This window comes from Cynara cardunculus (genome assembly GCF_001531365.2).
Source record: "Cynara cardunculus var. scolymus isolate 2C chromosome LG 12, CcrdV1, whole genome shotgun sequence".
Taxonomy (NCBI): domain Eukaryota; kingdom Viridiplantae; phylum Streptophyta; class Magnoliopsida; order Asterales; family Asteraceae; genus Cynara; species Cynara cardunculus.
The window spans coordinates 36,028,811-36,043,663 of record NC_037539.1 but is presented as its reverse complement, the minus strand read 5'-3'; the positions used below and the strand labels follow the sequence as shown (position 1 = coordinate 36,043,663).

Genomic DNA, 14,853 nt, shown 5'->3' with positions numbered 1-14,853 from the left:
CAAACCGGTCCATAGTCGGTCCTATAACCGGTCCCGATCCCATACCGGTCCTGATCCCGATCCTCCGACGATCCCTGACCGGGCCGGGCCAAGCCGGGCCGTTTTGGCCATCTGACATAACCAATCCCGAACCTTTTATTTTTAACGAAAACTATAACTGGTCCCGACTCCCGAGCAGGACCGGGCCTATTCGACGGTCTCTAATTGGGACGGAGGGAATGGTATAAGATAAAAGGGAGGAAATGAATGGCCGAGCAAACCCTCGGAATAATGAGCTCAGTGGGTGGCGGTTTTGGCAATGGCGGAATCTGGGGAATGCGGCCTTTCGATTCTCAAAATGGAGATACAGTTAGAAGAAGGAATTCACCCAATTCGTCTGGTTCATCCGAGGCTTCCGGACAAGCAGGTGGATGGTTCCCTGTCAAGCAAGCAGCGACTGCCGCTACTCTTGCCCTAACCGGTGACACCATCGCTCAGCTTCGCGAGAGATGGGTAAAGAGCAAAACTCTCTACAACCAACAGCCTTCTGATTCTCATGAGGTCAGTTACCCCGTGGCTTATTACATCCGTACACCATGCCTTGCTTAATTTCCTTGCTTTTCTTCTCATTAGAAATCCATGCCATTTAACACCTGACTGATGCTTCGCTTTTACGGCAGTAGCATTTTCCTCTGGTTGACCGGACATAGGGTTCTTCTGAGTCTGTTTTTGGGCTCCCACTGCTGGTTAATTTCTAGCTTCTATGTCATTAGTAGGCTTCTCCGTCTGCGTTAATGAATTGCAAGTGGGTAGACTCTTGTCTACCGCCACTGTTGTTGCTGGAAAATGGGTCCTTGTGGTCCAATCTGCCTTCTTCTCTTGCAACATTATCTATGCTTTTAATGCATTATTCATGTTTTGGAAATGTTGGGTAGCACCTTCACCCCAATCCTGTCTTCGGTTGCAGGTTTCAACCTTGTGAGATAACTGGCCACCTAATTGCTACTGGACTCCCAACAGATTGTTGCATTTGGCAAGCTTCATGAACTCTGTTGTGCATTGATCTGCCCCTTTGGGTGCACAATAGTCATCATCGGAACAAATACTTTTCGTAGTCTGAGAGCAAATACTGAGCTTTTGGCAGTTGTGTCATTTGGTACCATGTTTTGTCTTGACCCCTTAACTCAAGCTATTTAGGTTACCACCAGGCTAAGGTTGTTCCCTTCAATCTCTAGCCTTATAATTTCACTGTTTGTGTTGTCCCTTGGAATTCTTCCAAATTAGTCAAAACATTGTATGCTTTAGCAATCCAGCCATAACTTCTTCAGTGTTCAAACTTCCATCAAAGATTGAAGGTTTACCTTGGCGTAATGTTAGCAGCTTGATGCTGTTGATGGCCTCACCCCATGTTAAGCATGTAGAAAACTTCATTGTTTTGTTCTTCTGAATCATCTATATGGCTGGTTGCCGCTATTGTTGATTAGGATCATGCCTTTTCACATGTGGTATGCAGGGAAAATTTCTTAACTTCAATGCCTGGGGTTTATGTCTAAGTTGAGAGCATCTATACATGGATATCTACGTGACCAAGATTCTTTTCCAAGTCATGAAGCTCCTCTTGGATAGTTGTCGATTCGGCGGTGGTTTTTCGTTCTTAATCACTTGTTTTTTCTTGGTTGTTGTAGGCGTCCTGTAATTCCAGTGTTAGCCATAGCGAGATCTTAGGCTCTAATACTAAACTGATATAGGATGGAGAAGATAGGACCAGGAAAGGGTAAATGGAGGGGAGTACTATTAGACGAAGAGCTTTTGGACGTATAAGATTGCACATGGCAGGCTTTGAGAGAAACATAGAAACCGAAGTTTCTAGGAGGAATAAACCATGTAAGGCTGAAAGATATATGATACAACTCAATATAAAAACAATAGGGTTTATAGCTTAAACGAATGCATGAAAGATAAACCAACACTTAGAGAAGTTGGGTTTCCTCGGCTTGTGCCACAAGTTGGAATACAAAATCGATGATCCCCTTCTCTGCTCCCCCAAATTATTTATAGCTAACCCCCTCCTTTTTATTCCTCTAAATAAACTAACGGAAATCATTTCAATGAAAAGATTTCCCACACACAAACTCAGGTACCTAAAATTCCCTTCACCCCTAATGAACCATTTTTGGTTCCTCATTGCATAAGACAAACGCGGGCGAATCAATATATTCTGAATGAACTATGATTTTCTATCGAGGGATCAATTTATAGGCTTGCTCTAAATTTGAACTCCAAAAATTTAGGAGATAATTGAAACTTAAAATCCAAATAACCCAAGTAACGTTTGACAATAGCAAAAACCAAAGGCATTATATGATTTGAATTTTAAAATAGAATTATAATCTTACCCTTGCTAACATAGTATTTAGCCCCTCCTATGGTAGGATGTGGAGAGGGTCCTCATCAGAGTGGATGATATCAAAAGGAGCTGCAAGGTAAGCTCATTTAACTAAAAGGGCAAGGCATGTTGTTTTACCAATTTGCAAGGAAAAGTGAAGGAGTGGGATGGACCGTGCCAAATATTCAAGAAGAAATGAGTGATTTAAGTTTGTTTGTTGATATATGACCAAGACAAGGTGCCATCTATCAATGGAGGGGGCATTGGATGCGGAAACGGAAGTTGAGCCAGCAAGGTGTGATGAGAATTTGGTGGGATATGTTATGAAATAATCACTATCAAGTCTCGCCCTTATCTTGAAATGTGGTTACCACTATTACACTTTTGGTCCCTCTGACTATCTCCGGCTAAAGAAGTCCATTAACTCACGGCCTTTTGGTCTTTTTAACATTTTTCTATTTTGTTTTATTATAATTTTGTCTCTTTTAATACCCCCACCCTTTCCTCAGTCGACAACAACACCTCCCCCTCCATCTTCTTTGACGACAACCCATCCCCTCCCCCTCTAGCCCTTCTTCTCTGATGACAACTCCAAATCAAAGCCCAAATATAAAATCAAAATCCAAATGAAAAACTAAAACGAACCCTAAAATCAGAAACTAAAACAAACCCTAAAATTAAAATCCAAATTCAAAGTATAAAATCAAAACTGAAAACCATTTTATTGTATTGAAGGTCCATTGAAGATGGTCTAAAACCCAATTAAGGGAAAGTCTACAACACTATCAACAAAACCACCATGGAAGTGAAAAAACAAAACTTGATTGGGTAGGTTATGGGTTCGATCAAATTCAGAACAAATCAAATGTTCAATGGAACTTTAGACCCTCATTGTACGATATTTCTACAGACCAAATACAAAACAAACCAAGACTCTTTCATGACTTGCAATTTTCCTTGATGTTCAATGGGTTTGAACCCTAAATCACAAGTTCCAATGAAGAAGAGGGAGGTCTTGCATCTTCTTGATGAAGAAGGGGGCTTTTTTGGTGCTTTGATGAAGAGAGGGCGCCAAAGAAGAGGGCTTCATTGACGAAGGTACTTTGATGTTGTTGTAGGCATGGGGATGATAGTTGTCAAGGTGAGAGGAGTGTTGTTGGTGGTGGTGTTGACAACTCTGAAAGGGCTTTAGTGGTGGGTTAGGGGGTGAAAGGGAGCGTCACCAATAATAGTTGTCAAGGGCAAAAGAGTGTTGCCAGAAGGGTAGAAATATGAATTCGATACTTCTTGGGGTAGGTGTGTATGATATTGTGTGCATAAATTATAAATATATGTACCAAATGAAATTAAATACATGATAAAAAGACCAAAGTACCCCTGAGTTAACAACTTTTTTAAGGGGTTGGTCTCTACTACAAACACCACTTGATTTTTTTACTCAGGTTGTAATCATAGGTTACTACACTCGGATATTTTTGTCAAAGAATGGTTGACGCATCTCATTTTAGTATTTACAATCAATGGTACTCGGTCACCGATCGATTTCGGTGGACACATGGCCATGCTACAACTTTCTCTCCCAAATACGTGTGCATTCTCAATCTTTTTTTTAATCTTATATCCATTATTAGGCAATTATGTGATACAGGTCTTACCATTACATTATCTTCTTTCGATTCTGTTGTGTTGGGCCCAAGGACCAAGTAGATTATTTCTCAAGAGTTAGATGTTTGAGTTACTCTTTCTTCATCTACCCCAATATTCCACCAAATTCTTATCACACCTTGTTGGCTCAACTTATGTTTCCGCATCCAATGCCCCTCCTTTGATAGATGGCACCCTTGCCTTGGTGATATATCAATGGATAAACTTAAATCACTAATTTTTTCTTGAACATTAGGCACGATCCATCCACTCCTATCACCTTTTCTTGAAAATTGGTAAAACAACGTGCTTCATCCTTTTAGTTAAATGAGTTTACCTTGTAGCTTCTTTTGACATCATCCACTTTCATGAGGACTCTCTTCATATCCTCCTACCATAGGTCTTAAGCCTTGGAACTTGGAGAATAGACCTAAAGATCCAACTCCAAAAGATCCTTGTTTGTCGTCAATAAGGAAGACGATATTCTTGGTGGTAGGGTTATATTTTTATAGTATACCAGAACTTTGCTCACTTTGCACATAGGCCATAGGGGGTGCATGAGTAAGGGCATGGCTGATGGCACATTTAGCCAAAAAGTTTGCAACATCCTGGTAATATGCTTTCTGTGCAATTTAGAGGAATTGTGCGATTTTTTCTTATTTTCATTAAGAAGATTACACTGTATATATATTATAAACACATGAAACCTAATAAAATAAGGAAACCTAACCAAGGGAAGAAAACAAGAAAGGCCCTGCAACTACATATCTACATATAACCCCTTATACTGTTACACCCCCCCTCATATCGGGAAGTATATGTTCATCATTTCCAGCTTGGAGCATAAGTTTTTAAAGACGGGCCGATGTAGAGCTTTGGTTAACATGTCAGTTGTTTGCATATGAGGAGTATGATTCAGGCAGATGATTTTTTATTCTACCTTCTCACATATAAAGTTTGTCAATTTCACATGCTTCATTTTGTCATGGTGGACTGGATTCTTTTCAATACTGATCACAACTTTATTGTCATAGAGTAATGAGATTTGTCCTTAGTTCTTGACCTTTTATTCTCTTAGAAGTTTCCTAAGCCACATTCCTTTACAAGTACCTTGTGACATTGCTCTATATTCTGCTTCAGCATTGCTTCTTGCAACAACAGATTGTTTCTTGCTCCTCCATGTGACAAGGTTGCCCCATACAAGTGAGCAGTATCCGAAAGTAGATCTTCAATCGGCTAGGGAACCTCCCTAATCTGCATTGGTGAATACTTTGGTCCCTCTATCGTGTCCCTTTTTGAAAGAAAGTCTCTACAATGAGTTGCCTCTATATGTTCTTCTATTGGGCTATTCATGAATTGACTTGCCATACTCACAGAGAATCCAATTTCAGGCCTAGTATGAGACGAATAGAGTTTTCCCACTAACCGTTAATACCTTCCTTTGTCAATTGGGGCACAATTTTGCTTCATGCCTATTTTGTTATAGGGATGCATTGGTGTATCACCGGCTTTATAGTCGTGTCTCCTTTAACAGATCAATGGCATATTTTCGTTGTGAGATGAAGATTCATTGGTGTGATCTCGCTACTTCCATTTCGAGAAAGAGAAGAGGGGAGTCATTGGCGATACCCACCCAGGCATCGCTCACTGTAAGGGGTGAAATATTCCGCCTTCCTTCAAGTATATGCGCTTTGTCACTAAATTAAAATATCTACAACTACATCCCCGAGCGACAGTCAAATGGGGAGAAGAAGCGAACAAAGGTACGCTCGCTTGCTGTCTATGCTGTTATATCGGTCAGAATACGAAATATCGGTCAGGACCGATATTCGATATATCGGTTATATCGGTGATATATCGGAAATAGCGGTTAACATAATATTTCTTAGAATTATATATATAATATGCATTAATTAGAGTTTAGAAATATAGTTTCAAAATTAAAACATCACATCATCTAAATCAGCAGTAAGCAGAGTGATACAAGTAATAGCATCCAAATCAGCCACTCACCTACAGTAGTATCTGATCAAATTTATTAAAAAATGCAGTATTTCATAAGCAAATGGCCAACAATATATGATACAACCTACAGCTCTTAATGCAAGAATATATGATACAACCTACAACTCATAAGCAAATGGCCAACAATATATGATACAATCTGCAGGCTGCAGCTCATAACCAAAATACGATTCAAGAATATGACCAAAATATATAATGCAACCAGGGTCAACCAGAAGTTCTAACTAAGACAAATAAGAATAATCAAGTTAGTGGGTAGGTGATAGTGTGATACCGTGATAGTAAGACCTGGCTCTTGCTAGCTCTGTCGTAAGACACGGGTGATAGAGAAGAGAGGAGATCGAGAACGACGAGAAGAAAAACAGAGGAGATCGAGAAGAGACGCTGGGCAGTGGCTTGGCTCTGTCGTAAGACACGCTGGGCAGTGGACTGTTGAGAAAGTCTTAGATCGAGAGATAAAAGAGAGAGACCGAGAGAGAAAAGAGAGACGACGTGAGAAGTCGTAGACAGTAGAAAGTTTAGATTCAGACCTAATTTACTAAGCAGCCCAAAAAATAAGGCCCATGGAATAAAAAAAAGCCCAAATTTTAACCCTTGTAAAAATCGGAATATCGGACCGATTTTTGCACTAAAATATCGCTAAATATCGCCGATAATATCGTTCTCGATATTTTGGCCGATATTTCATGACCGATTTCTTCCCTTCGAGCGATATCCGATATATCGCCGATATATCGCGATTTTGACAGCATAGCTTGCTGTCTCCTGATAAAAGAAATAGTTTTCCTCTTTTCAATTCTATCACTTATGCCTTTTCTCAACTTATAGTTTTCCTCTTTTCAATTCTATCACTTATGCCTTTTCTCAACTTTAGTGTGAAACCTGCCTAACTTAAGGTTTTCGAGATCTTTAATCTCGAATCCTCTAGATAAGAGATCCTTGAGTCGAGTAATTTCACCGATGTCATTTCCACTGAGAACTATATCATCCACATATACAATGAGGATGGTTATTCTTTGGTTCGATGTATGCTTGACATTGCGGATAGCGAGTGCCTTTTAGAACTCTAGGTCAAACGATGCACGGGGAGATTGTTTGAGCTCATACAATGACTTCTTGAGTTTGCATACCTTGCCTTGGTTTGCTCTAGTAGAAAACCCTTGGAGGAATGTCCATGAAGACTTCTTCCTCTAAATCTTTGTTAAGGAAGGCGTTTTTGACGTCTAGTTGGTGCAAAGTCCAGTCAAGATTACCAACAATAGACAATAGCACCCTGATAGTATTCAGTTTGCAACTGGAGCAAATGTCTCTTGGTAGTCTATCCCATAAGACTAAGCCACCATATCCCCACCTTGTTTGTTCCATCGTGAATACAGCAAGATATCTTTCGAAGATTCAAGAGGGTTTTGAGTAGAAGTGGGTTCAGATGTAGGAGTTGAGTCGGGTCAAGTGTATGAGTGGATTCAGGTTCAGGAGTATGGATGGATTCATGTTAAAGGCTCGAGCGGTTTGGTTCTATGAGAATCCCTTCACTTTGAAGAGAGTGTTCAGTCATATCTCCCCTGAGCAGCTGTGTCGAAGCGCTTGTTTTCAAAGAAGGTGTCATTCATGGAGGTGAAGAACCTTTTTGTTATAGGATCATAACATTTATACCCCTTCTGATTTGAAGAATAACCAAAAAGAGCCTAAGAATTAACCGAAACTAAGCACATACTAAGCCAATAAGACAAGGAAGATGCATCTGGTGGTTTTGGGATCAAGTTTGATTTGGGCGTGGGAATAGATGTGAACATAGGCAGTACAACCAAAAATCAAAATCATTGCAGGGGTGTTGGAAAGGAGACGAGTATTTGGAAAGGATTCAAGGACTTAGCATTGGGATTTTTGGTTTAAAACTCAAGAAGGCATAAGATTGACGAGGTAGGTAGCTGTGAGAACTGCCTCTCCCAAGTACTGTCTAGGTATATGTTGGGATGTGAAGAGAGGGCTCATGCGGTTTTAGGGAGATGCCTATTTTTCCGCTAGGCAACGCCATTTTATTGTGGTTCAACACATGAGCTTTGATGTACAATGCCTTGTTGTGAGTGGTAGTCACCCTAAGTAATGATTGAAATATTCTGAGGCATTGTCTATCTTGGAAACTTGGATGTTGGTTTGAAATTGAGTTTTTATCATGGTATGGGATTTAATGAACAAATGTTTTGCCTCTGATTTGTCTTTCATCAAGAATACCCATGAGAGGCGAGTATGATCGTCAACAAAAAGTAAGAACAACCGGGCACCGGTAACGTCGTTTACCCATGTTTTTCCCCAGATATCACTATGTACGAGAGAAAATGGGTGAGATGGCGTGTGAGTTTGAGGTAAATATGTGACACGTATATGCTTTGAAAGTTTACATATATCACACTGAAGATTTTGAGAAGTTTTATTTCTGAAAAGTTGCATACAATCGAGAAAGAGAAACAAAATTAGGATGTCCTAAGTGATAGTGCAACTTCATAATCTCACTATCAGTAGAGGTACATAATCCTTTGTTTTTATTTATAGATAAATCGGAAGATAAACTGGAAGCGAGGTTGTTGGGATTGCATGATTGTGGATGGTTGTCTTGAATCTACTTGAGTTGTTCTGCATTTGCAGGTGGTATAAGCTGGCCTAATTCTCAGCATTACCAATCGTCTTCCCCGAGTCTAAATCTTGGTACACACAAGAGTGAGCATGAAATTTAGTGGTGCACTTGCTGTTCCGAGCGAGTTTACTAACAGATAAGAGATTGCAAGTGCGATCAGGGACAAAAAGAACATATGTGAAGTAATGGTGGGTGAGATCGTGACTGTCACAATACCGTCACCTGAGAAATACTCCCATCAGCTATATGAACAAACATGTTTGAGGAGCATGGTTTTAGATCATCAAATCGATGAGATTCTCCAGTCATGTGATCTAAGGCTCCGGGATCCACAATCCAAGTGCTTGGAGAAAGGAAGTGTGACTACCTGTTTGAGCCATATTTCTTGTGGGACTGAGGCGCAAAATTGAGCATCTTTTGCAACAACTTTATATGTTCTTTACCGAACGGAGATGACTCGGTTTGAGGATTTCTGGAAGCCGAGAGTCCACAATTTTCATGTTTGTGTTGTGGTTTCCGGTTAGATGGCTTACCATGAATTTTCCAACGAGTTTCATGCATGTGACCGTGTTGGTTGCAATGATCACACCAAGGTCTTCTGCTCCCTTGTTTGTTATGGGATGTTGATCGAGGACGATGAGCAGGTCCTCGGGCTGCTACATCAGAGCTATCAGGTTGCACGGAGGAACCTAGTTGTGTGGCTTGAGTTCCCATCATCACCTTCTTCCGACTTTCCTCTCTTCGAATTTCTGAAAAGACTTCACAAATGGAGGGAAGGGGTTTAGTTCCAAGAGTGCGACCCCTTCATCAAGTTCAGGATTAAACCCCATGAGAAACTTGAATACTCTTTTTGTTTCGATCATTTTCTGAACTTGTTTCTGATCTGCAGGACATACAAATCTAATCGCTGCCGGTACCTAATCAACTTAACTGGTCAGTAAGAGATAGCTTCCCTTGACACTGATCATGAATATTACACTCTACACTAAACAATTCTGCAATAGTCACTGCTTGAGTAGGTATCATGGGTTGCTTTCCAAGTTTCCTTTGCGGTTGAATGAAGCTGAAAGTTTTCACCAATGGTCATGGAATTATCAACCATGATATTACTATACTATCATCTGATATCCAACTTCGTAGTTAGGATCATTAGTCTCTGGAGCAGGAACAAAACAACTCTGGTGAGACGATCCTCTTTTTTGCGACCACGTATGAATAACATCACTGATTGGGACCACTGAAGGAAGTTACGACCACTTAGTTTATGGCCGGTAGGTTGAATACACTAATGGTGAGATGATTGAACATAAGCTATGACTGAAGCTTGAGTAGACAAAATTGAAGTTTGAGTAGAACCTGATGTTACCATGACTGAAGATGATAGTCCAGACTAATGGCAGAAGACGCCAAATCAAACTGACTAGACTCGATTGCAGAAATTGAGAAGTTGTTGCTCACCGGTTGGAGGAGTATTGATTGATTGAAAGGAGGGCAATGATGAGTAAGCTATCAATCACCAATTGAGAAGCATGAATGATTGAAAGAAATCAAAGGGCAACAATTGGTTGAAAGAACTCGGACGCTTGGAAGAGCAACTCAATTGACGATGGCCAGCAGCAACTTGAATGACTATAGTTTAATATTGCTCTGATACCATGTGCGATTTAGAGGAATCGTGCAATCTTTTCTTATCTTCGTTAAGAAGGTTACATCGTATATATTGAACACACAAGAAACCTAATAAAATAAGGAAGCCTAACCAAGGGAAGAAAACAAGAAAGGCACTACAACTATCACATAGTTACATATAACCCCTTATACTTCTACACTTTTGACTCGAGAAGATTGAACAATGATAGATGATTGTTGGCTTTGAATTTCCACTCTTTGCAGGGAAAGGAGATATTGGAAGGTGCCATTTTAGAATATTAGGGTTAGGTTTCTTGGAACGGAAGTATCAACGATGAAGAAAAAGAAGATTAGGGTTTTTGTAACAGAAGGAAGGATGAAGAAGAGGTGTTGGATGCTTGAGATTTGAATTCGACTGACCACTTTCATTACGTTCTTTTCTTCTGGTTGTGTTGGACCCAACGATCAAGTAGTTTATCAAGATTGGTCTTAGGATCAAGTACACTGGCCACCACAATAGACCATCGTTGTCCATCTCTTCAATCCAATACCAAAATCATTTCGTTGCATTTCTATCATTGTTCTTCCCTTCTAAGCTTGCACATTAATAGACACCACATCCAATTATACAATTTCCCACATAAGCATTGACTTCTACTTTTATGTTCACTCACGGGATATAGAGACAAGATTTTCCAATGCTTTGTTGAATTGCTGTGGTTGGATGGCCTACAGTATTTTCGTACTTGATCCTTGCATCCAACAACATTGATCCCTCTCGCTTCCCCTTGCCGCTCCAACATTGTCCGCTCTCACCCACATCGTCGTCATTACCCCCTCCATTGATCCTTTTTTTGTATGCTTTTTTGTATACTGATTATCCCTCTTTTTCAACAATTTGATGGAGTACATATAGACATATCAAAAAGAGGGTGATTGATGGCAGGGTACAATGGTCACAATGGATGGTGATGGAGAGCGGACGACGATGGGGCGATGAGGGGTGGCAAGGGGGAGCAATGGCGTTGGGTGTGAGGGGTTTGAATGGTGTAGGGTTTGAGAATGCTAAAACTGATGTAGTTTTCTTACCTATGTAACCGGTTACAAGTAGCTTTTTTGGGTTAAAAAGACGTAGGTAACTAGTTTTTAAAAGTTTGATTGTTTTATTTATTCAAAAAAAATGTTCAGAGGCTTAATCATTCAATATGAGAAAGCTTAATGATATATTTATTTAAAAAAAACTTTATGGATTTAATCATTCAAAATGGAAAGTTCATTGCCTTTTTTTTCTGAATCTCTCTTATTTATGTAGATGTAATACTAACGGACTTGTTACCTATGCCCACTTGTACCAGCGCAGTAACAGCTTGTAGTTTCTTATAACAGTATCAAAGTTGATCGTTTGACAAGCCTACTAAAGTTGACCAATTGGCTAATTGCTACCACAACCCAGGGTATAACCTGACCCCATGAACTCAACAACTTAACTCAGATTCTGAAGAAACACCAAAACCGGATGACATAAAACCCCCTTTTTTCAAGAAAACACCCTAAATCATTAGCAAATATGCGGTACAAGCTTTAGACACATTAATGGAGAGATCAAAGAACAAAACTTGATGTTTGCCAAGATTTAGGTGCTGTCTGTAGTGTAAATGAAACTTGCACGTGCTTTTCCACCTTCCTAATGAGGTGATATGAATACTGAATGGTGGAACTCACAGATCGAGACTAAATGCAGAAAGAACCTACTATTGAGCCTATAGTAGCAAGTCCACTGCTTTATGCAGTCTACCTTCTAGCAATAAGAGTGAGATCTATTGTTAGCCTAGCTTCCCAATATCTTGTATGAAGCTATGTTATACTTGGTTGAATATGAGTTCTTATGTGTTGTAGCAAGTCACATTTCTTTCCTGAATCAAGGGAAAATCATTACTCACTGGTATTCAATTTTGTCTTCTCTGAGTTTTCAGAAACGAGACCGTGATGGATGCCTTTGCGTGTATCTCTTTCCCTTTCTCACTCTCTTATCGTAACAAGGATTCACAATCTAGAATGCTGTAATTTGTTACGCTAATTTTGTTTTTGAGATTTGGATTTACTTAATGTATTAGGATGAGACATGGACTCTCCTGGACCATAATTGGCTGCGTGCCCTCCGAATGACTTCGTATGGGTTCCTTCTGTATGGACCTGGCTCTTATGTCTGGTATCAGTATCTTGATCGTTGCATGCCAAAGCAGACAGCACAGAACGTATTGATTAAGGTAAAAACAAGTTCACTTTTTACTAGAAATGAAGCTCCATTCAATTTTTCTATGCTTACGCAGGTAGTCTTGAACCAAATTGTTCTTGGTCCATCTGTTATTGCTGTTGTTTTTGCATGGAATAATCTGTGGCAAGGGAAGCTTTCAGAGCTTCCAAATAAGTATAAGAAAGACGCTCTTCGTACATTACTTTTTGGTAACACTTCACTTATCGCTCTTTATTTTCTAGTTACTGATAAAATTGGCTTCCAACGAAATAAATTCACTCTCCAAATCATTTGCAGGATTTAGATTCTGGATTCCTGTTAGCGTGGTTAATTTCTGGTATCTTTCTTTCTCTATTTCTCATCCAACTGGGAGATGACTTCTCTCAGTGGCTTGTGTAACCTCTTTGGTAACACTGGTTTTAGGAACATGAATTTTTATTATCTACTTGGAAAGATGGAGCTCACATGGTTTCTCTTCCTTTTCGGTTCTGAAAGTTCACATCTGCTAGTTCTTATTTCAACAATATTGAAATGCTGATTCCATCTAGACAAGAATGCAAATCAAGGAAACGTGCCAACTATCAACAAATGGACCTTTCTGGTCATTGAAATTTTATGTAACAGAGAGGCCCATCTGTAGAATAATGCAAATCAAGGAGAATAATGCAAACTATCTCTGTTAAATCTTGCAACATTGCTTAAACCATCTCTGTTAGAATTTTAGTCACTAATGGACCTTTCTTGTAGTTTTAGTCACTGTGTTGTTAAATTGTTTTAGAATGATTTGAAAAGCTTTACTCTAAGCTGCTTTGGTATACGTTACAGGGCGATTCCTCTTCAAGCACGTGTTGGTTTCATGTCGATGAATTCTATATTCTGGAATTTCTACTTGTCTTCAACTCTGAACAAGTGAACTTCTCTTTTTTGTTTTCTGGGACGGCTTTTGCAAACTGGTAGTCCATTCTCCATCACCAGGTATTTGCCCAACAATTTTCATATTACAACTTAAAAGTTAGGGCTATGTTTATCGCCGATAAGCTAGATGTTGGTTGAAAAACTAGGTGTTACATGAAAAGCTAATTTGATGAACTAATCATGTTTGGTAAAAACTAGCTTATAACAATGTAAATTGTAAAATGACCTAAATTAACATGTTGGAAAATTAAGTGGAAAAATACAAGGGGCATAATTGGAAAAAAAGCTATGCTACTTCAATTAGCGTTCCAGAAAGCTAGATTATGGCTAACCAGATGAGGCTTTTTCAATAAGCTCAAAAAATAAGTTAGCTTAAGGTTGCCAAACATTCAAGGTTTTGTTTTACGGTTTTGAATTTCTTTGTCTTGCTTTCATCACGAAGGGTATAGATTTAGAGAAACTTGCGAGGTTACTCATTTATGATAGGAATGTTATGTGTTCGGAGTCATGGAAAACTTTCTTGCAAGATGCAAGGGAAAGACTATATACAAGACTTCCATCCCAACCCTCGCAAAGCCGATGAGCATTACACTTGCCCTTGTTTTTGTTAATAGAAGTAAAGGTAGTAGTTGTGAGATGTAAACATTATCTGAAACTGATAACTTGTGTCAAGATTTCTTGATTCACTTGTATCCAAACCTTAACTATTTTTATCAGGTATCGTGTAGGGGCACGAGGCAAAATGATGCAGACTTGAAGGGCTGTAAGAGTATGAAGCTCTTAAATATATTTACAAATTACAATTACAATTCATGTTAGGCTACATGAATGTTGGTGGATTCTGGAGGCCATTCATTTGAAATTCCATGTTTTCTGTTTGTTCCATTTTGGGCCAATTGGTGGTGTTGCCTATGTTTTGAATCATAGCAGCAGTTTTACAAAATGGAAGGAAAATGTTGTGTAGAAAGAAAGACTTCCCTTTGAACTTATGTACTGGGATTATGGATGATTTTCATCTGTGTTCCGAAATGATATATACTGTAGTTTCTTTTTGCTCGTGGGACTGGTACAGTGCGGGTGGCGTCATACCCTCTTTTTAAAATTGCAAAGTTTTCCTTTTCATGGTCTTTAAGGGCGAGTTTGGTGGAAGGTTTTAGGGTCTAAATTTGATATGGGTAGTTTAGTAATTTATCAACTTTGTTCTGTTTCCACAATTTTTGAACCACATATTTTGGTGGGAGAAAAGAACGCATTTTTGTCCATTTAGTCTTGTCGTGCCTTTAATATTGTGCAAAATATGGAATAACAAGTCTTTATCGTGTCCATACCAAATGCACTTGTTAATGAAAGCGAGAATATGATGCCTTGCTTGAAAACTACTATAAGCAA

At 39.3% G+C, this 14,853-nt stretch overlaps 1 protein-coding gene across 1 annotated transcript; it reads left to right on the top strand.

The window, feature by feature from the left end:
* Window positions 1-255: 255 nt before the first annotated feature.
* Window positions 256-14,520, top strand: LOC112523345 (protein Mpv17). Its single transcript, XM_025132910.1, has 6 exons — window positions 256-540; window positions 12,410-12,562; window positions 12,626-12,758; window positions 12,847-12,886; window positions 13,375-13,524; window positions 14,182-14,520. The coding sequence occupies exons 1-5, from the start codon at window positions 271-273 to the stop codon at window positions 13,460-13,462; spliced, it is 684 nt and encodes a 227-aa protein (XP_024988678.1). The 5' UTR covers window positions 256-270; the 3' UTR covers window positions 13,463-13,524; window positions 14,182-14,520.
* The last annotated feature ends 333 nt before the right edge of the window (window positions 14,521-14,853 follow it).

Excerpts from the sequence above, each read along its gene's own strand:
- LOC112523345 (XM_025132910.1), top strand. The coding sequence starts at position 271 with ATGAGCTCAGTGGGTGGCGGTTTTGGCAATGGCGGAATCTGGGGAATG. Across the intron at positions 12,759-12,846 it reads TCTTCGTACATTACTTTTTG|GATTTAGATTCTGGATTCCT; the intron begins GTAACACTTCAC and ends AATCATTTGCAG. Across the intron at positions 12,887-13,374 it reads GTTAGCGTGGTTAATTTCTG|GGCGATTCCTCTTCAAGCAC; the intron begins GTATCTTTCTTT and ends TATACGTTACAG.